At 49.6% G+C, this 20,980-nt stretch overlaps 1 protein-coding gene across 3 annotated transcripts in view; it reads left to right on the plus strand.

Annotated features, from left to right (window-relative positions):
* Window positions 1–20,980, plus strand: part of Tnks (tankyrase) — a 370,913-nt gene that overhangs the window by 56,766 nt on the left and 293,167 nt on the right. For all 3 annotated transcript variants that reach the window (XM_065454426.1, XM_065454424.1, XM_065454425.1), the window contains one exon: window positions 27–148. In XM_065454426.1, coding sequence (XP_065310498.1) covers window positions 27–148 — 122 coding nt within the window. The remainder of the gene's footprint in view (window positions 1–26; window positions 149–20,980) is intronic.

Raw genomic sequence — 20,980 nt, forward strand, 5'->3', positions numbered from 1 at the left:
ACATTGCTTTTCTTTTCTTGGTGCAGATGAGTACAAAGGACATGCACTACTGGATGCAGCTCGGCAGGCTGACCTGGCACGCATCAAAAAGTACAACACTCCTGATGTAGCCAACTTCAAGCATCCATTCACAGGAGACACATCCTTGGTAAGCTGCCTAGCGCTCTTGCCCCACAGTCAATTTCTCGGTTGTGCCAAGTGCAAAACTGCACCAGCCTGCATAGTGGCTATTTTTACTGTGCCAGTTAAAGTACCTACATGTACCACCGCTTAGAGTAAATGCCAAATCAGTAGCTGAAACACATTTTATGTAGCTAGTTAGCACTTGCCATAGAGCAATTGTACTTGGAGAGGATGGCTGGGGACTTGAAGATACGTTTACTGGCCTGTTTACTGCAGCAACTGGGTCCACACATGCAATTAGTGATAGCAGCATGACAGTCACCATGTACCATTTCATGGCAATCATACTTTTTTCTCCACGTGATGTCATAGAATAATCAATGAGACCCCATCCTTGTTTTTTTAAACTCTTCTCAGCCATCAGCTTGCATGTCTGGAGCCTATTTTTCACGGTGGGTGCAAATGAGTGATTTTGCTTTACCAGTGAATTATGAAACAAAATGAGTATCGGTGAAGAAATTGGCTCAGGTTTCTGTCCCTGCGAAGCAAGCTCATACACATTTGCAGCATCACATTTCCTCTTTTCTATTTCTCTCTTTCTCTCTCTCACTCTCTTCTACACTTCTCAGGGGCCGTACATGCGTTTATTGCGATGTTGGTAAACGTCAAAGTCATAGCACAGGCCAGACTTAAATGTCATTTCCCTTGAAATGGGAGTTTTGTCTTCTCTTGTGAGACGGAGGCTCCTTTCTCACAACTATGGGTCCAGCACTGGTTGTCTTTGTCTTCCTCAATGTTGTTGCCAGGCTGCCTTCAATTTTTTCTGACCTGCAGCGTGACGTTACTTAGGTGACAACCTGCTAGCATTTTCTCAGTAGGCACTAACTCTATGCAGATTAACCAGGCTGACCCTGAAAAAATTTCCAATACAGAGGAGGCTTCTTCAAGTGTCATCTTTACCATTGTGATACATGTTAGTCTCTTCGACAAATTGCTTTGTCATACAGTTAAAGCTCGATATAACAAACTTCTTTATACAGTCGAATCTTGTTAATTCGAACACGCTTAATTCAAGCTTTCGGTTTATTTGAACTGACGCTGTTCTCTTGTCAAAGCTATGGGTGAAAATGCCTGGTAATTCGAATGCGCATGCATTTGCGAGGGTTAAATCAAACGTACTGCACTCTGACAATGCTCTTAGCAGCGTGTCAAATCACGCAGCGGCACCTCCAATTAACATTCCTCAGACCCCGCCATAGAGGGGAAAAAAAAAAAAAACCGCGGTGGAAACTTGTGTGGAGGCCGTGTACTTAGGTAACTCTAGGCCTAGGTACTTCGACGTTCGCTACCAAGGTTCTTGCTATTCGCTGCCGTGTTTTTCATTGAAACAATTCACTGCTGTTAGCAATAACGCTGACCCCGCCTTTGTAATCCTCGCCAATGTCTTTGGTGCACCTATAGGACAGCGCCTTACACTATGCCGGTTCCCGAAAGTCAACTTCACCCCAATATGGCAGTCTTACGCGGTGAAGCATACCAAAAGTTCGAAGGGGCAATCGTCACGGGACATATGTTTTATTTGATTATACACGTGTGTATCCGCCGTCTCCTATCACAGTACGAGCACCCATACACCTAATAACTGACTGTAATTTGTAAATACGTGTGAATAAACCTTGTGGAACTTCCCACTCGTGTTAGCTCAATGCACATGCACCACTGCAAGAAAGTCCTCCATTTAGTTAGCTTCCTTTAATTCAAACTTTTAATTCGATAACATTTTCAGACCCCTTTGAGTTCAAATTATCGCGATTCGACTGTCATGAAATTCTCTATATAACGACATATTTAATTTTTATAACTTGTCTATACAACACCATGTATTTTGAACTTCAAATAACGAAATTTAACTGTTGCTGCGAAGGAATACAGAGGCAATAAATATAAGCCGCCGTGGATGCAGATGCTCAAATGGTCGAATTACATGCAGTTGCCTGTGAACACGCCTTTCAAATCAGGTGCTGTGCAACAGAGTGGCCACCGAAGCGGAGCAGTGTCCTCAATGGTAGCAGTGAATTCAGCTGGTCATGGCCTCTGAAATCTTATGCTACATGTTGCCCGATTTCAGAAACCAAAACCGGCAAATGAAGTATCGGCGCAGCATGTCATGCATTCATATCGTTGCATTCTACGCTGCATAAATTTTTGTATTCCAAGCATGCGTTGCGTCAGCACCTGATTATGTGTTTTTGTTGTGGCCATAACAGTGATAAACATGAGTAGTGGTACTACACTCAAACCTCATTATAGCGAAGTTGAAGGAGAAGCCAAAATGATTTTGTTAAAAATATTGACTATTGCCCTTTACTGCAGTATATGGGTATGCACAACTCCGATGCTCCGTGGCTGCGTATGTGATGAATTTTTAATACAGCAATAGACATTCCAGCGTGTGAAACTTCGACATTTTAGCACCTGACGTGACAGCCTTTCCAATAGCCTCCTCCTGTTCCACCATGATGGTTTTTCACTTCCACGTTCCACGTGGCTCACTCATATTGTTGTGAAACCCGTGAAACAGTGACATGCTCTAAGTGAACAGCTCGCACGCTGCAATACGAAGTTCGTCGTGTTTGAGCAGCACGTGGCACACAATACAATGCGCAGACTACACAGCTGGGCAAGTACTTTGGGGTGACCTTCATAACTTTTGGAGATGCAGTTTATAAACCCTCGTTGTAACGAAGTGAACGAGATGCCAAAAAAAATTTTGTATATGTGATAATTCGACAAAAGCGACTACTCCATAAAAGGTAACAAAGTATAGCTGAAATAGCACGACTCTGCGGAAGTCTAATACGGGTGTCGTGTTGCGCATTTTCGATTGCAAATTTAGCCAGATTGGGATTGAATTTCTCGGTCGCCATTGGCTTCTTTGCGCAAGCTGCAGGAGGGAGGGAGGGAGCCTGCGGGATGGTTCGGGTGACTGGGCAATGCTGAGCAAGACGCGAACAAGGTGAAAACAGGAACGCCTAGAGGTGGCCACCACGTTTTTGTTATGATGCTGATGATGGTGAGAGCACTGCGGAAACAGTGTGGGCAGCAGCAGGTCACAGCCAGATTGCGATTGTCCGTCTCCTGCGATGGCTGGTTCCACAGGAGCACCTAGAGGTGGCCACCACATTTTTGTTATGATGATGGTGAGGGTACTGCGAAAACAGCGTGGGCCGCAGCAGGTCACAGCCAGAATGCGATTGTCAGTCTCCTGCGATGGCTGGTTCCACAGGAGCACCTAGAGGTGGCCACCACATTTTTGTTATGATGATGGTGAGGGTACTGCGGAAACAGCGTGGGCCGCAGCAGGTCACAGCCAGAATGCGATTGTCAGTCTCCTGCGATGGCTGGTTCCACAGGAGCACCTAGAGGCGGCCACCACATTTTTGTTATGATGATGGTGAGGGTACTGCGGAAACAGCGTGGGCCGCAGCAGGTCACAGCCAGAATGCGATTGTCAGTCTCCTGCGATGGCTGGTTCCACAGGAGCACCTAGAGGCGGCCACCACATTTTTGTTATGATGATGGTGAGGGTACTGCAGAAACAGTGTGGGCCGCAGCAGGTCACAGCCAGAATGCGATTGTCAGTCTCCTGCGATGGCTGGTTCCACAGGAGCACCTAGAGGTGGCCACCACATTTTTGTTATGATGATGGTGAGGGTACTGCGGAAACAGCGTGGGCCGCAGCAGGTCACAGCCAGAATGCGATTGTCAGTCTCCTGCGATGGCTGGTTCCACAGGAGCACCTAGAGGCGGCCACCACATTTTTGTTATGATGATGGTGAGGGTACCGCAGAAACAGTGTGGGCAGCAGCAGGTCACAGCCAGATTGCGATTGTCCATCTCCTGCGATGGCTGGTTCCACAGGAGCACCTAGAGGTGGCCACCACATTATTTTATGATGGTGAGGGTACTGCGGAAACAGCGTGGGGAGCAGCAGGTCACAGCCAGATTGCGATTGTCAGTCTCCTGCGATGGCTGGTTCCACAGGAGCACCTAGAGGCAGCCACCACATCTTTGTTATGATGATAGTGAGGGTACTGTGGAAACAGTGTGGACCGCAGCAGGTCACAGCCAGGATGCGATTGTCAGTCTCCTGCGATGGCTGGTTCCACAGGAGCACCTAGAGGCGGCCACCACATTTTTGTTACGATGATGGTGAGGGTACTGCGGAAACAGCATGGGCAGCAGCAGGTCACAGCCAGATTGCGATTTTCAGTCTCCTGCGATGGCTGGTTCCACAGGAGCACCTAGAGGTGGCCACCACATTTTTGTTATGATGATGGTGAGGGTACTGCGGAAACAGCGTGGGCCGCAGCAGGTCACAGCCAGAATGCGATTGTCAGTCTCCTGCGATGGCTGGTTCCACAGGAGCACCTAGAGGTGGCCACCACATTTTTGTTATGATGATGGTGAGGGTACTGCGGAAACAGCGTGGGCCGCAGCAGGTCACAGCCAGAATGCGATTGTCAGTCTCCTGCGATGGCTGGTTCCACAGGAGCACCTAGAGGCGGCCACCACATTTTTGTTATGATGATGGTGAGGGTACTGCGGAAACAGCGTGGGCCGCAGCAGGTCACAGCCAGAATGCGATTGTCAGTCTCCTGCGATGGCTGGTTCCACAGGAGCACCTAGAGGCGGCCACCACATTTTTGTTATGATGATGGTGAGGGTACTGCAGAAACAGTGTGGGCCGCAGCAGGTCACAGCCAGAATGCGATTGTCAGTCTCCTGCGATGGCTGGTTCCACAGGAGCACCTAGAGGTGGCCACCACATTTTTGTTATGATGATGGTGAGGGTACTGCGGAAACAGCGTGGGCCGCAGCAGGTCACAGCCAGAATGCGATTGTCAGTCTCCTGCGATGGCTGGTTCCACAGGAGCACCTAGAGGCGGCCACCACATTTTTGTTATGATGATGGTGAGGGTACCGCAGAAACAGTGTGGGCAGCAGCAGGTCACAGCCAGATTGCGATTGTCCCATCTCCTGCGATGGCTGGTTCCACAGGAGCACCTAGAGGTGGCCACCACATTATTTTATGATGGTGAGGGTACTGCGGAAACAGCGTGGGGAGCAGCAGGTCACAGCCAGATTGCGATTGCCAGTCTCCTGCGATGGCTGGTTCCACAGGAGCACCTAGAGGCAGCCACCACATCTTTGTTATGATGATAGTGAGGGTACTGTGGAAACAGTGTGGACCGCAGCAGGTCACAGCCAGGATGCGATTGTCAGTCTCCTGCGATGGCTGGTTCCACAGGAGCACCTAGAGGCGGCCACCACATTTTTGTTACGATGATGGTGAGGGTACTGCGGAAACAGCATGGGCAGCAGCAGGTCACAGCCAGATTGCGATTTTCAGTCTCCTGCGATGGCTGGTTCCACAGGAGCACCTAGAGGCGGCCACCACATTTTTGTTATGATGATGAGGGTACTGCGGAAACAGTGTGGGCAGCAGCAGGTCACAGCCAGATTGCGATTGTCCGGCTCCTGCGATGGCTGGTTCCACAGGAGCACCTTGAGGCGGCCACCACATTTTTTTTTATGATGGTGAGGGTACTGCGGAAACAGCGTGGGCAGCAGCAGGTTACAGCCAGATTGCGATTGTCTGTCTCCTGCGATGGCTGGTTCCACAGGAGCACCTAGAGGTGGCCACCACATTTTTGTTATGAAGGAGAGGGTACTGCGGAAACAGTGTGGGCAGCAGCAGGTCACAGCCAGATTGCGATTGTCCGTCTCCTGCGATGGCTGGTTCCACAGGAGCACCTAGAGGTGGCCACCACATTTTTGTTATGATGATGGTGAGGGTACTGCGGAAACAGCGTGGGCCGCAGCAGGTCACAGCCAGAATGCGATTGTCAGTCTCCTGCGATGGCTGGTTCCACAGGAGCACCTAGAGGAGGCCACCACATTTTTGTTATGATGGTGAGGGTACTGCGGAAACAGCGTGGGCAGCAGCAGGTCACAGCTGAACTTTGGAAAGTGTGTCTTCTTTAACTTGATTACATTTCAGATCACAAAAATATACAGTAGAACCCTGCTGTTACGTTCCTCACCACTGTGTTTTCCCGGCTGGTACGTCGTTTTCATCCGGTCCCGGCTTAGCTTCCATAGGATCCAATGTATAAGGAACCCCGCTGTTACGTAGTAGCTGTGAAAATGTTCCCGCATGATACGTGGCAACTGAGCACCCCGAACCCACCTGGGCTGTGAAGTAGGCAACGCGCTACATCCGCCATTTTGGCTTTTGACGAGTTTTAGCCGGGCTTGGCTGGGCTTGACTATGGAACTAGCTCCAAGAAACAGCACGCCAGTTCGAGAGGCCGCCACTGCATGGCCATTCGTGAAAAACGCTCTCACTATCATCACTGTGAGTACGGTCACCACATGGTTGTTGGACAGGTCGACTCTTCTATCGTGCTATTGTCATTGTGCATTAAGCCTTGTGAACGTCGAACTTGTGCTTAGATGGCGTCGCGCAAGCGGAAGGCGCTTTCTCTTGAAGAAAAGCTGGATGCATTAAATGCAGTCGAGCCAGCGCAGAAGAGAGTCGACATTGCCAAGGACCTTGGTCTCGCACCCTCGGCGCTTAACAGCATTGTCTCGAAGCGTGCCGAGATTGAGGGGAATGCCGCGGTCTTCGGCTCAAAAGCAAAGCAGGCTCGTGGTGCCAAGTAGCAAGCATGTGACGCCCCCCAGGCATAATGTTCGTTCGCCACCAGGCTCGGTGGCCTGCTAAAGCTTGGCAGGCAACATTGGTCACCGCACCGCAATAAACACCGATGAGCACGGCTGCTCGCCGCTCAGTCATCGTTCAGCACCACCACGCTGCGGAGCGTCCGTCTATCGGAGGGTGCTTCGAGCCCTCCTTTGTTCACGAACCCGGGTGGATCGTGACACTGGCGACGAGGATGGCGACGAGTACCCGCGGATCGGCCCAAGCCGCCGCGAGCGGTGAAACACTGCCCCCCGTTGCTGTCGCCATGCCGCTGTACGGAAGGCTCGAGCCGTTCGAGGGAGATGGGTCCGCCTGGCAAATTTTCGAGGAGCAAGTCCACGTGTTCTACCAGAGAAACGACACACCCGAGGCCAAACAGTGCGACATTTTCCTGGCCAGCTACGGCACCCGCGTCTTAAGCCTCTTGCTTGACCTCCTCAAGCCAGCCACGCCGCACGTTAAGATGCTGGGTGAGCTGCTTTCCATACTGCGCTCGCATTTTAACCCAGCACCGTCCACACTAATGGAGCGTTTCCGCTTCAACAACCGGAGCCGCCGGGAAGGAGAGACCCTCGGGCAGTTCGTTGCTGCGCTGCGAGGGTTAGCGAGTGCCTGCGTTTTCGGGGACCAGCTGGACTCGCTGCTCCGGGACCGTTTCGTCTGCGGCATCAACAACCCCACCATGCAGACCCAACTCCTGGAGCTTCCCGAAACCTCGCTGGACGACGCCGTGAAGGCAGCGCTGGCAATGGAAGCTGCCGCCAAGGGTGCCGGCGAGATTTCCCATGTGACTGGCTCACTGTCGGCAGAAGCGGCGGTCAACGAGTTGGCGAAAAAGGCCAGTACTTGCGGTCGCTGTGGTGGTGCCCACTCCCCCCCACAGTGCCAGTTCTCTCAAGCACATTGCTTTACGTGCGGGAAAACTGGGCACCTGGCACGTGTATGCTGAAGGGGGAGGACGAAGAGCAAACAGCAGCAGCAGCCTCGTTCAAGCCCAGGTACCACACAAGCCCGCGGCCAGGGTAGCCGTCGCAAGGGTACGCAGCGGAGGCGTGCGGCAACAGGCTCAAGTTCTTCCGCGGCCAGGCTCCACGTCGTGGCCAAGGACCCGCCGATTTTCGACATGTGGCACACAGGCATTGTACCGTCGTCTGTGCCGCCGTACATGCTGACCGTTGAAATCTGCGGGCACCCCATTTCCATGGAGCTGGACACAGGGGCCAGCGGGTCAGTAATGGCCAGGAAACTCTACAAGCGTACTTTCCCCGGCGTCGAGGCTTTGGGCGTGATGCTGCTCAGCTCCTCCGGGCAACTCTCCCAGGTCCAGGGTCAGGCACAGGTCAGCATTCGTTTTGGCGACAGGGAGGCAACCCTTCCCCTTTACTTAACGAAGGGGTCGTTGCCGACGCTGCTGGGCCGAAACTGGATTCATGCACTGGGCATTCGTCTGCTAGAGTACCCGGAAGCCAGCCTGCATGTGGTGCAGAGCTGCCAAATCTGCCAGGAGCATCAGCGAGCCTCGCGTCATGTGGAAAGCACCCCCTGGCCGTTCCCACAGAGACCCTGGTCCCGCCTACATGTGGATTTTGGGGGACCCTTTAACCCTTTGAAGGTTTTAGCCGTACATGTACGGCGGCGGTTTTCTGTCCCGCAAGGTCTTTGCCGTACGGGTACGGTTCTGGCCCTCCGTTTGAAATTTCACGCCATAATGACGATGCGCGCTCATCGGGAGGTGCTGCCACCTCTTAGCACTTACAAGATGTGTTTGAAATTGGTGCAACCTTCTTGAGGAGATAAACAGAGCGGATTGCTAGCTTCAGCGCGTCGCTCAGACTGCGGCAACGCCCCTTTGGCGCTTTCGTTTTCGCTGCGTGATCGCAACGGAGGCACGCGAAACGTCATTTTTTTTTCTTTGTCGGCACTCTCTTGCAGGGCAGTGGAAGTTGATTTCTATCTTGATTGGCACTGCTCTTAGCTTGCTTAGCGCCGTTCGCGAGGTATTCTCGCTCTCAGTGGCAACGCGCTTTCGCGATTTCGGTTCCGCCGTGTGATCGCAACGGAGGCGCGCGAAACGTGGTTTTTCTCTTTGTCGGCACGCTCTCGCAGGGGCGGCGGAAGTTGATTTCTATCTTGATTGGCACTGCTCTTAGCTTGTTTATGACCACTTGCTTATCAGCGCCGTTCGCGAGGTATTCTCGCTCTCCGCGGCAACGCGCTTACGCGAGAGGGTGCTTCAGACATCTGCCCAAGGCAGCCGCACGCAGAGATGTCATGTGTGCGCCAACACAACTCCTCGCTTCAAGAGAACAGACACGCATTTTAGGTGTGCAGACTGCGATAAGGCGCTGTGCGTAGACCCGTGTTCCAAGGAGTACCACGCTCGGAAATACTATTGAACATTTTGCAGTTCTGAGTGATGCCGACACCAAAATACTGTTCCTAATTATTTTTTACTATTTATTCCCGACTTAATACATTTTGTACATTCAAGATCCGCAATAAAATAATTTGACCACCTGGGAAAGTTTTTTTCAAAATAATTCGACCCTCAAAGGGTTAAGGGCCGTTACTTCCTGGTGGTGGTGGACACCTTTTCAAAGTGGGTGGAGGTTCTACCTGTCGTCACTCCATCAGCAGGCGCGACCATTGCAGCGCTGCGACAGGGCTTCGCCGCCCAGGGGTTGCCGGAAGTCATCGTGTCTGGCAATGGTCCTGCTTTCGCCAGCACAAAGTACCGGGCCTGGCTGACGAAGAACGGAATCTGCCAGATGATGGTTCCGCCGTACCACCCTACTTCAAATGGTGTAGCCGAGCGGGTGGTGCTAACCATGAAAGACAAGCTCAATAAGAGCCTGACTGGGGATTTCCGGACGCAGATTGCCCGGATGCTATTTGAGTACCGGGCCACGCCCCACGATGTCACTCACCGTGCCCCCTGTGAGCTCCTGCTGGGTCGGATGAGCAAGACATCCTTGGACGTCTTGCATCCAGACCTCCGATCCACAGTGCTTTTGAAGCAGCTGAAGCAGAAGCTGGCTGCTGGCCAAGGGTGCCGTCCCGGGCCTTTGACAGAGTCGGGAGCTCCAGTTTTCGCCAGGAACTTCCGTCCTGGCCCACCCTGGTCTGCTGTACAGGTGGTGTCTCCTGCCAGCGCCTCATCTCTGCTCATGCGCATGCGAGACGGGGCCATGTGGCACAGACACGCCGACCATGTCGGGCCTCGCCTCGGGACCTGGCTAGCACCCTCGACTGCCACTTATGAGTTCCAGCCCGCAAGAGGACTAGCGGCAGCACCAGTCGTTTCCAGCGGAGCACCACCCACTACGAATGCGGCAGCCATAGCCAGTGGTGCGGCACCCGTTGGACTGGTGTCGAGCCCAGCACCACTCAGGAGGCCGACCACTATGGACCCTCCGGATGGAGCGAGGCTGGCTCAGGCAGCACCCGGCGTTGCCACACCCGACCCATCAACACTGGTGCCCAGGCGGAGTACTCGACGGCGGAGGCCACCGGACCGTTACTCGCCTGGATAGCAGGCAGCGTCGACGCAGCTAGGGTGGAGGCAGAGCCTCGTACTTAAAACATGGACGTTTGTTTTTTCTTTAACAAACAAACTGGGGGTAAGGGGGTGTAGCAAGCATGTGACGTCCCCCAGGCATAATGTTCGTTCGCCGCCAGGCTCAGTGGCGTGCTAAAGCTGGGCAGGCAACATTGGTCAACGCACCGCAATAAACACCGAGCACGGCTGCTCGCCGATCAGTCATCGTTCAGCACCACCACACTGCGGAGCGTCCATCTATCGGAGGGTGCCTCGAGCCCTCCCTTGTTCACGAACCCGGGTGGATCGTGACACTGGCGACGAGAATGGGATCTCCGTGACACGGCACAGGTGAAAAGTTTGCTTCGCTGCAGTCGCCACTCTCGCACCACCCATTCAGAAACATAGAACTTGCGGCCCGCTGCGCAGTAATTTGTTTCTTCGGCGTAAAGGATGGCAGCCCTCTTGAACGCTGCTGTGAACGAGTGCCAAATGATTAGTGAGCCTGGAGCACTCATGATGGCTGAGGAAGCATGGAAGTAGCACGTAGCCGGCAGTCAAGTCGAACGCATCAAACTCATGCTTTTAGTCAAACTAAGAGTGCTAAGAGCATAGAGAAAGCTAAGAGCTACAGGGAAGGAGAAACACATGAGCGGTGTCTGCTCTTTCATGAACTACCAATGCTCTCCGCAAGCGCCGGCGTTCTGAGGGTGCCGCCGCGAATGGAACAGCGGCGCTTCTATCAACTATCGACGTGCCCCCATGAGCATTGTGTGCACTGTTGAAAAACCCTTTCGAAAAGCAAACAAACATGCGGGATAGAGAAAAGGTATGGGTAGGGCCATAGAGCAAACATAGAATTGTAACTAACGTATTCACTCGCATAATGATCGCATCCTGAATTTGTCGCAGCGATAAGTCGTGTGCCAAGTCTAGCTAATGATGATTGCGCTTACCATCTGTCGAATGCGGCGCGAACGACTCTTGAAGACATACCAAGCGGTCTGCACGCACTCAACATTCCTAAGGAAATGCCCCATTTCATTCCTTTCATCACTTTTCGCACTTCCATGAAAAAAAAAAGGCTACAACCAAACTTGCCTCGGCTTTATTATTTGTAGGCTTCATAATGGTTTTGGTCAACAACAACATAAAAGGGCGCCTTTCGCCTCTTCTCGTCTGCACTTGTGGGCACGCAACAAATCACGAGCGGCAACGGTAGCGGCCACTTTTACACTGATACGTTAGAAGTGTACCCTATTTATACGCCGACGCTTGTAACGCAACTAAGATATTTGCCTACCCTTAGCGGAAGCGTGCCGTATTAGGATAGCAGTGAAGACAAATGCTGCAGTTCCCGCAGTATGTCCGCCATGTGTTTCCATGTCACTGGTAGCTAAGCACACCCATCTCTGTTTCTGTCCCCTCAAAGTGGACATGGCTACGTTATTGTCGCAGACTTGCCGGTGTTAACGATATTATTCATTACTGATATAGAAGAAACTGTTTAAATGCGCGTAATGTACTTACGAGAAAAAAAATAATCGCGTTCAGCGCGTTCGTCTTGCTCCGCCGGCCGCCATTTATGTTTTGGTGTCCCACACCTATGCATTGCCCCCACTGACAGCGGCAGTCGCCTGCTTGACATCCCGCAGCAAATGCGGGATGAAAAAATAAAATGTTTCTTTTCGTGGAAAATTTAACCCGTCTAATGATCGCACCCCCGAATTTGCGTTGAATTTTTTTTTACAAGAAAGTGCGATCATTATGCGAGTAAATACAGTACGTTGTAGCTCCCGTTGGCCTTGCTTTTTTGGTGGTGCCATGTTTTGGTTTCGATTGTAAGTAGACTCCCCCACTTCAGATATTCAAATTTAAAGAAATAGGTCGACTTACAGTCATGTAAATGCGGTACGTTTTAACCGATGCATACGCAATAAGCTGGTACAGTTTATGCGGATACAAAACATATTATGTTCATTGCCCGCTGAGTCGGGGGATTTGACTTTAGTACTTTTAAAACGAAACTACTGTTTAAGGGGGTATGGTTTATCGAGGTTTTACTGTACATTTGACTGTGAAGAAACTTTTATTTCGCACATAGGTATCTCAAGGTGAAATGCTTAAAAAACAATGAACTTGCTGAAAATTTTATCCCGCACAACATGGGGCACTGACAGGAAGTGTTTAATGAACCTTCACAAGATTCGATCCCAGTTGGACCATGGTGCCGTGATCTATCATTCTGCTGCCCCGAGCGGGCTAAAGATGCTAGATCCTGTCCACCACCTAGGGATTCGACTGGCCTCTGGCGCTTTCAGAAGTCCAATTGAAAATTTATATGTAGAATCAAATGAAAGGGCACTCCATCTGCGGAGAGTATACATCAGCCTAACATATTTTCTGAAAGTTCACTTTAATCATCAACATCCATGTTCCAATACCGTTAATTATATGACATGTGCTACACTTTTTTGTAATCATCCCTCTGTAAGACAGCCCTTTTCACTCCGTGTGAGGGAGCTTAGCGTTGAAATGGATGTCCCACACCTCAAAGATAGCTTAATGCCTCCAGCTAGGCTGCTAGTGCCTTGGAAGTGGCAGCTAATACAATGTAATACTATATCTTTTCTGCACGTTACAAAGCACACTCCAGAGATTGAAATCCGAATGCATTTCCTGGAACTCTAGTACAAGCATTCTTGCTTGAAGTGCTACACAGATGCATCGAAGTCACATGACGGGGTGTCCTATGCAGCCATCAGTCCATCCTTCTTGGAATCCTATGTACTGCATCTGGAAACAAGTATTTTTACGGCTGCGGCCTATGCACTATTGTCGGCTGTGAAGCATATAAGGAAATCAAAACTCCAAAAATCAGTTATATATACAGACTCCCTAAGGGTCATGAAGGTCTTGATGTCATTCTGTAAGCACAAAAATCCAGCATTTAATGAACTCTATTCCATCCTGTGTAAAGTGTATATATCTAACCAGCATGTTATTATGTGCTGTGTGCCTGGCCACAGGGGCATCAAGGGTAATGTTCTGGCAGACCAGATGGCCATGTCAATTACATCGCATGCTGTTGATCCTACTGCTGCAGTCCCTGTCACAGATCTGAGGCCTGTCTTACAAAGGAAACTGCGAAATCACTGGCAACGCTTGTGGGACGTGGAAACAAATAATAAGCTGCACCTAATAAAGCCACGGTTAGGTTTCTGGCCCTCTGCAACGAAATCACGCCGAACAGATAGGACACACATTTGGCGCCTATATTTTTTTACTCGCTGGATATGAGCCGCCAACCTGTGGTGGATGCAGGGAGAGGCTGACCATCCTCCACGTCCTCCTGGAGTGTCGGGAAGCTGAATCTAAAAGAAAGAAACATTCTCCGCTAGCACACCGGCAGTACATCCCCTCTTCATCCTGTAATGTTCCTCGGCCCAGAACCACTCTGTGACACCAACACAGACCCAGGTTTCTTGAAAGATGTCGTGTTACATGTTATTAGCCCCATACATTTGTAGCGCTTCCTCTCTTCAGAGGATACCGCTGTGATAGTTGTTTCGTATAGCACATGCCTTTTGGCCCTTGTGTTTTAAGGGCTCTGGTGAGGCAGTAGTGCTACAGCCAATTTTAGCATCTGACATATTTTATATAGTGTATGATTCTTTTGCAATGCATCTTAATGCTCATATTACCTGTCATTTGTCAACACCATAATTTTACTACACATAGATTTTACGCACCTTATAGTGACTATCTTTAAGGGCCCCTTTACAGCCACGTCACATCAACTTCATAGAAGTCATGACTCCACTGCAAACTCATTAACACTGGCGTGGCGCTCTTTGGTCATACCTGGTTCTTGCGCCGCTAAATACCACACATTCATTCATGCTGCTTTTTTTGCAGTCACGAGCGCTGGAATGTGGTTCATCCATGTGTACGAAAAACACGTGACATTAAAACAGCCAATTCCGTGCAGCATTGTTTGGTTGCAGTAATGAAACAATCTCTGTGCAAGTTATGAAATTTACATGTGCACCCAAACGCTTTCTGCTTCCCTTTCCTTCATATACAAAATGCAGTTTTAAGACATGGGTTGACCTCCGTGGGCTTTTCATACAGAAAGTGAACCGTACAGACCTAAAATAATTATGCCGAGCGGTCATAAATGGCACTGTTATGCTGTTGTCGCAGGCCTATTGTGCGGAAAGGCAAGACACACATTATCATGTGCTTTACAACAAAATGAACACCCACCCAAGCAAGCTTGCTGGGCATGAAATCTTTTCTATTCAAGGCCACTATTCTTCTCAGGGTCCTCAAGAAACTTGTGCAGCGAATACATTCTATGCAAACACAAGCTCCTTGTGTGTCTGTGAACTTCGTAGGGCTTTTGCTTGAGCAGCTTCCTCTTTCACTGGTTGTTGGTGCAGCCAACGGTGGTACAGTGCCGCTTGGACGTGTAGCTTTTGTACATCTCGCTTGGAAGACGTGGTAAGAACACGTCTAAATCAAACAGCCCACCAGATGTGCCAAAAGTGCGTCTTAAAACAGAACAACATGCAAGCATGCATCGCAAGAACACGCACTGCAGTGCATTTTCTCCTGTCTCTAGCAGCCCTCACTAGAAGGCAGCACCTGGTGTCAAGACTATTAACGGGGCTGACACTTGCACCATGAGGCTATAAAAATATCTAGTCTACATACAGTTCGGGTTCACTGAAGTGAGTGTGTAAAGTTTGTGTCTTCAACAAACAACAATGCGCTTGGTCGCCGTGACCTTGTGTGCATGCACTGTAGCGACAGCTGATCACCGTGCTTCTGCAGGCCACGTTTAACGCACTGAACTATACAAAGGGCAAAATTTTAGCAATTTTAAAATCTCCGGCGTAATTTATCCGACTTCACCAACCGCTGCCTGACACACTGGAAACGCCAGACTATATTCGTACCTTTAACCTGCTTTGACCTTGGCTACCTGAGGAGTCAACCGATCAGACAACTACTGCCATCTGTAGTAAAGGATGACAAGTAGCTGAGGCTTGGTACAGCCGGGCAAGAGGAGTCTAACCTCTAGCCCGGCCGTGGGCTTGGCAAAGTCATGGCTAAACAGGTCGGAGTTCGGTTATGGTAAAGTTTCCCTGTACTGGGGGGCGGCGTCGCATTCCGGCATTGCTTGCCGCCGCATCTACACAATGGCCACCGCATCGCATTCCCGTTAGGGACAAATGTAGCATGAGGTTGCTGCTGGCAGCATTTCTGGCACTGTGTCAGAAAGGCTTTTGTTGGCTTACTTCGATGCATCTGATGTAGAGACAATTCGCGTCATGGGTCCAAGATGATGCACCACCAGAAATGATGGCTCGAGAATGTTTCCCTTCAATACAACTTACCTTTGCTTTTCGGGCATCATCATGGCTTATAGTACTTATAGTCTTCCTGAGAAATTGTATGGCAAGTAAACCTTGCAAAGGACTGTGCTCTCGAAACGTAGCTTGTGCAGCTTTGCCAACTGTAGTTTACAGGCTTTTTGCATGTTGGCTGACCTGCATCCCACTTGCTTGCTGCGGTGGGATGCACTCTTCTGCCCTGAAAGCTGGGACAGGAAAGATGTGTTCGACCTTCCTCTACATAGTGTTGTGCACTGCCCGGCCATCGCTCGTGTTCGAGTATATGTTTGAGCACCTGATGGCCACGCAATGCGTCGGCATTTTTGCAACAGCCGAAACCAAGTGCGCAATGAGAAAGCACGTCGAAAGAGACGCCCATCAACTTGCATATGTTGTGTGGACGACGTGCCTGGGAGCAACTGAGAGATTAGCAGTCGTGTACAGTTCTGGGACATTAGCCATATCCACATCACTACCACTTGCTATCCAGGTGCATGCGTCGTCTGCTTAGCACTATTTGAAAGCTGCTAATACGACAGTTAGACAATCACCAGCCCTGTGGCTTTGCCAAGATTACATTGATAGTATATGCTTAGCATTTATAGGCAATTTAGCCCAAGTGAAATCTCTTTGCAGTTGGCCTTCAAAGGCCCCTTACCAGGTCTGGCTATATTGAGCTGACAAGCGCAGAGCATACATTGCGTGATAACGATCATGTCTGCAAAGTATTACATCGCTACACGCCGTGGAACCGAACGCCGTTTTTTTTTTCTCCTCGCCGCCGCTGCGCTCCAAGCCGGAGGTTGACGTACTCGCATCCCTGCGCCTACATACTCAAGTTCGCAGTGTGACATCGCTCGTGGTGACACGTGAATTGAAGCTTAGATAAATAATAAAACACCCAAACGGAATGTATGCGTGTTTTTTGCTTTACTTTGCACTGAAGCAAGACAGATGTACTTCCGCTTTGTCTGCTTGTTCCCATGGTCGTGCGGTCACATGCACAGGTACCGAAACTATGCCATTTTCTGACGTGTTCCAGCGCATGATCATGCTCGGCGATCCACTTGTTCTGCCTCGGTATTCGTGTGGCACTGAATTATACCGCTATTCATGTGTCCTTGTGTCATCATCATCATCAGCCTAGTTACACCCACTGCAGGGCAAAGGCCTCTCCCATACTTCTCCAACTACCCCGGTCATGTACTAATTGTGGCCATGTTGTCCCTGCAAATGTCTTAATGTCATCCGCCCACCTAACTTTCTGCCGCCCCCTGCTACGCTTCCCTTCCCTTGGAATCCAGTCCGTAACCCTTAACGACCATCGGTTATCTCCCCTCCTCATTACATGTCCGGCCCATGTCCATTTCTTTTTCTTTATTTCAACTAAGATGTCATTTACCCGCGTTTGTTGCCTCACCCAATCTGCTCTTTTCTTATCCCTTAACGTTACACCGATCATTCTTCTTTCCATAGCTCGTTGCGTCGTCCTCAATTTCAGCAGCCCCATATGTGAGTACTGGTAACACACAGCTGTTATACACTTTCCTTTTGAGGGATAGTGGCAACCTGCTGTTCATGATTTGAGAATGCCTGCCAAACGCACCCCAGCCCATTCTTATTCTTCTGGTTATTTCAGTCTCATTCACTACCTGCCCTAAGTAGATGTATTCCCTTACCACTTCCAGTGCCTCGCTACCTATCGTAAACTGCTGTTCTCTTCCGAGACTGTTAAACATTACTTTAGTTTTCTGCAGATTTATTTTCAGACCCACCCTTCTGCTTTCTCTCCTGGTCAGTGAGCATGCATTGCAATTGGTCTCCTGAGTTACTAAGCAAGGCAATATCATCAGCGAATCGCAAGTTGCTAAGGTATTCTCCATGAACTTTTATCCCCCATTCTTCCCAATCCAGGTCTCTGAATACCTCCTGTAAACATGCGGTGAATAGCATTGGAGAGATCGTATCTCCCTGTCTGACGCCTTTCTTTATTGGGATTTTGTTGCTTTCTTTGTGGAGGACTACGGTGACTGTCGAGCCGCTATAGATATCTTCCAGTATTTTTACATATGGCTCATCTACACCCTGATTCCGTAATGCCTCCATGACTGCTGAGGTTTCGACTGAATCAAACGCTTTCTCGTAATCAATGAAAGCTATATATAAGGGTTGGTTATATTCTGCACATTTTTCTATCACCTGATTGATAGTGTGAATATGGTCTATTGTTGACTAGCCTTTACGGAATCCTGCCTGGTCCTTTGGTTGACAGAAGTCTAAGGTGTTCCTGATTCTATTTGCGATTACCTTAGTAAATACTTTGTAGGCGACGGACAGTAAGCTGATCGGTCTATAATTTTTCAAGTCTTTGGTGTCCCCTTTCTTATGGATTAGGATTATGTTAGCGTTCTTCCAAGATTCCGGTACGCTCGAGGTTATGAGGCATTGCGTATACAGGGTGGCCAGTTTCTCTAGAACAATCTGACCACCATCCTTCAACAAATCTGCTGTTACCTGATCCTCCCCAGCTGCCTTCCCCCTTTGCATAGCTCCTAAGGCTTTCTTTACTTCTTCTGGCGTTACCTGCGGGATTTCGAATTCCTCTAGGCTATTTTCTCTTCCACGATCGTCGTGGGTGCCACTGGTACAATATAAATCTCTGTAGAACTCCTCAGCCACTTGAACTATCTCATCCATATTAGTACATCCATATTAGTTACGATACTGCCGGCTTTGTCTCTCAACGCACACATCTGATTCTTGCCTATTCCTAGTTTCTTCTTCACTGTTTTTAGGCTTCCTCCGTTCCTGAGAGCCTGTTCAATTCTATCCATATTATAGTTCCTGATGTCCGCTGTCTTACGCTAGTTGATTAACTTAGAAAGTTCTGCCAGTTCTATTCTAGCTGTAGGGTTAGAGGCTTTCATACATTGGCGTTTCTTGATCAGATCTTTTGTCTCCTGCGATAGCTTACTGGTTTCCTGTCTAACGGCGTTACCACCGACTTCTATTGCACACTCCTTAATGATGCCCATGAGATTGTCGTTCATTGCTTCAACACTAAGGTCCTCTTCCTGAGTTAAAGCCGAGTACCTGTTCTGTAGCTTGATGCGGAATTCCTCTAGTTTCCCTCTTACCGCTAACTCATTGATTGGCTTCTTGTGTACCAGTTTCTTCCGTTGCCTCCTCAAGTCTAGGCTAATTCGAGTTCTTACCATCCTATGGTCACTGCAGCGTACCTTGCCGAGCACGTCTACATCTTGTATGATGCCAGGGTTCGCGCAGAGTATGAAGTCGATTTCATTTCTAGTCTCACCATTCGGGCTCCTCCACGTCCACTTTCGACTAACCCGCTTGCGGAAAAAGGTATTCATTATCCGCATATTATTCTGTTTTGCAAACTCTACTAATAACTCTCCTCTGCTATTCCGAGAGCCTATGCCATATTCCCCCACTGACTTGTCTCCAGCCTGCTTCTTGCCTACCCTGGCATTGAAGTCGCCCATCAGTATAGTGTATTTTGTTTTGACTTTACCCATCGCCAATTCCACGTCTTCATAAAAGCTTTCGACTTCCTGGTCATCATGACTGCATGTAGGGGCATAGACTTGTACCACCTTCAATTTGTACCTCTTATTAAGTTTCACAACAAGACCTACCACCCTCTCGTTAATGCTATAGAATTCCTGTATGTTACCAGCTATTTCCTTATTAATCAGGAATCCGACTCCTAGTTCTCGTCTCTCAGCTAAGCCCCGGTAGCACAGTACATGCCCGCTTTTTAGCACTGTATATGCTTCTTTTGTCCTCCTAACCTCACTGAGCCCTATTATATCCCATTTACTACCCTCTAATTCCTCCAATAACACTGCTAGACTCGCCTCACTAGATAACGTTCTAACGTTAAACGTTGCCAGGTTCAGATTCCAATGGCAGCCTGTCCGGAGCCAGGTATTCTTAGCACCCTCTGCAGCGTCACAGATCTGACCGCCGCCGTGGTCAGTTGCTTCGTGGCTGCTGGGGACTAAGGGCCGGGGTTTGATTGTTGTATTCATATGGGAGGTTGTGGCCAAGTACTGCACCAGGGTGGCCAATCCTGCTCTGGTGAGAGAGTGCGTTACTGGTTCTGGTTGCCGGGATCAGGCCGCACTCCAGGCCTGTTTGTGCAATTTTCTCAACACACGGTTTTTTTTTTGTATTTTCCGGTGGAGAATAGCGCGGCACCGGGATTTGAACCACGGTCCTCTTGCACGGGAGACAGATACTCTACCGTCCCCGCAGTAGTTAAATTAAAAAATTTAATTATCGGGTTTTACGTCGTCCTTGTGTACAGCGTGCAAAATCGTGCGCTGCACGGAATGATAACAGCTCGTGCGTAACACCATCAACGGAAATGCGCATCCTCGAAAAAAAAAAAGAAAAGAGCGAGAAGAAAAAGAACGTGAAGGTGGGGCACGTGACTTATGTGTCACGTGATCCTCGAGGTTCGGCATGGGAGAACGCAGGGAAGGAATTTCGCTTGCGAAGTAGGCAAGACGGGGCAAGTGGAGAGGGAGTCTCACTATGCAGTGGAGCCTGCCTGCTGAAATCATGGGTTTGCGGCACTGAAATATTTTTATCCCGGCTCTTAATGAGCAGACTTGAAAAATTTTTGCAGCATAACCAAAATTTGCTATGGGACCTGGTGAGGGGCCCTTTAGGGGGGTCGTGGCTTCCGAAATCAACTTCCTTATTTTCTCATGGATTTTGATAGAAATTGGCAGAATTATTAATAATGTTGCTGTAGTGTGTGGGCTTCTCATCCGGGCTCTTGGAACAAAGGAACAACACAGTAGTGCAAACAATCACTAGGGCATTTATTGCACCTTTCATAGATCAATGCCTGCTAGCCGAGTTGCTATCCACAAAACATGCTGATGGGCACGCAACAAATCTAGAAGTCCGACTCGCCGCGACCAGATAACGAGCTAATATGTTTGCCCCATGCTGGATCCCAACGCCTGGTTGTTCGCGCATACGGTCACGCCAACGGTGGCGCGTTCCAAGGAGGCGGTCTTGCAGAAGCATGGATCAGTGCACGCGCGAGACGTCCGTGGCGTTCGCCGACCCGCAGCCAAAGATGAAGCGCCTTCCCCTTTCCGCGCCCAA

Source organism: Dermacentor albipictus, chromosome 1 (genome assembly GCF_038994185.2).
Source record: "Dermacentor albipictus isolate Rhodes 1998 colony chromosome 1, USDA_Dalb.pri_finalv2, whole genome shotgun sequence".
Lineage (NCBI taxonomy): Eukaryota > Metazoa > Arthropoda > Arachnida > Ixodida > Ixodidae > Dermacentor > Dermacentor albipictus.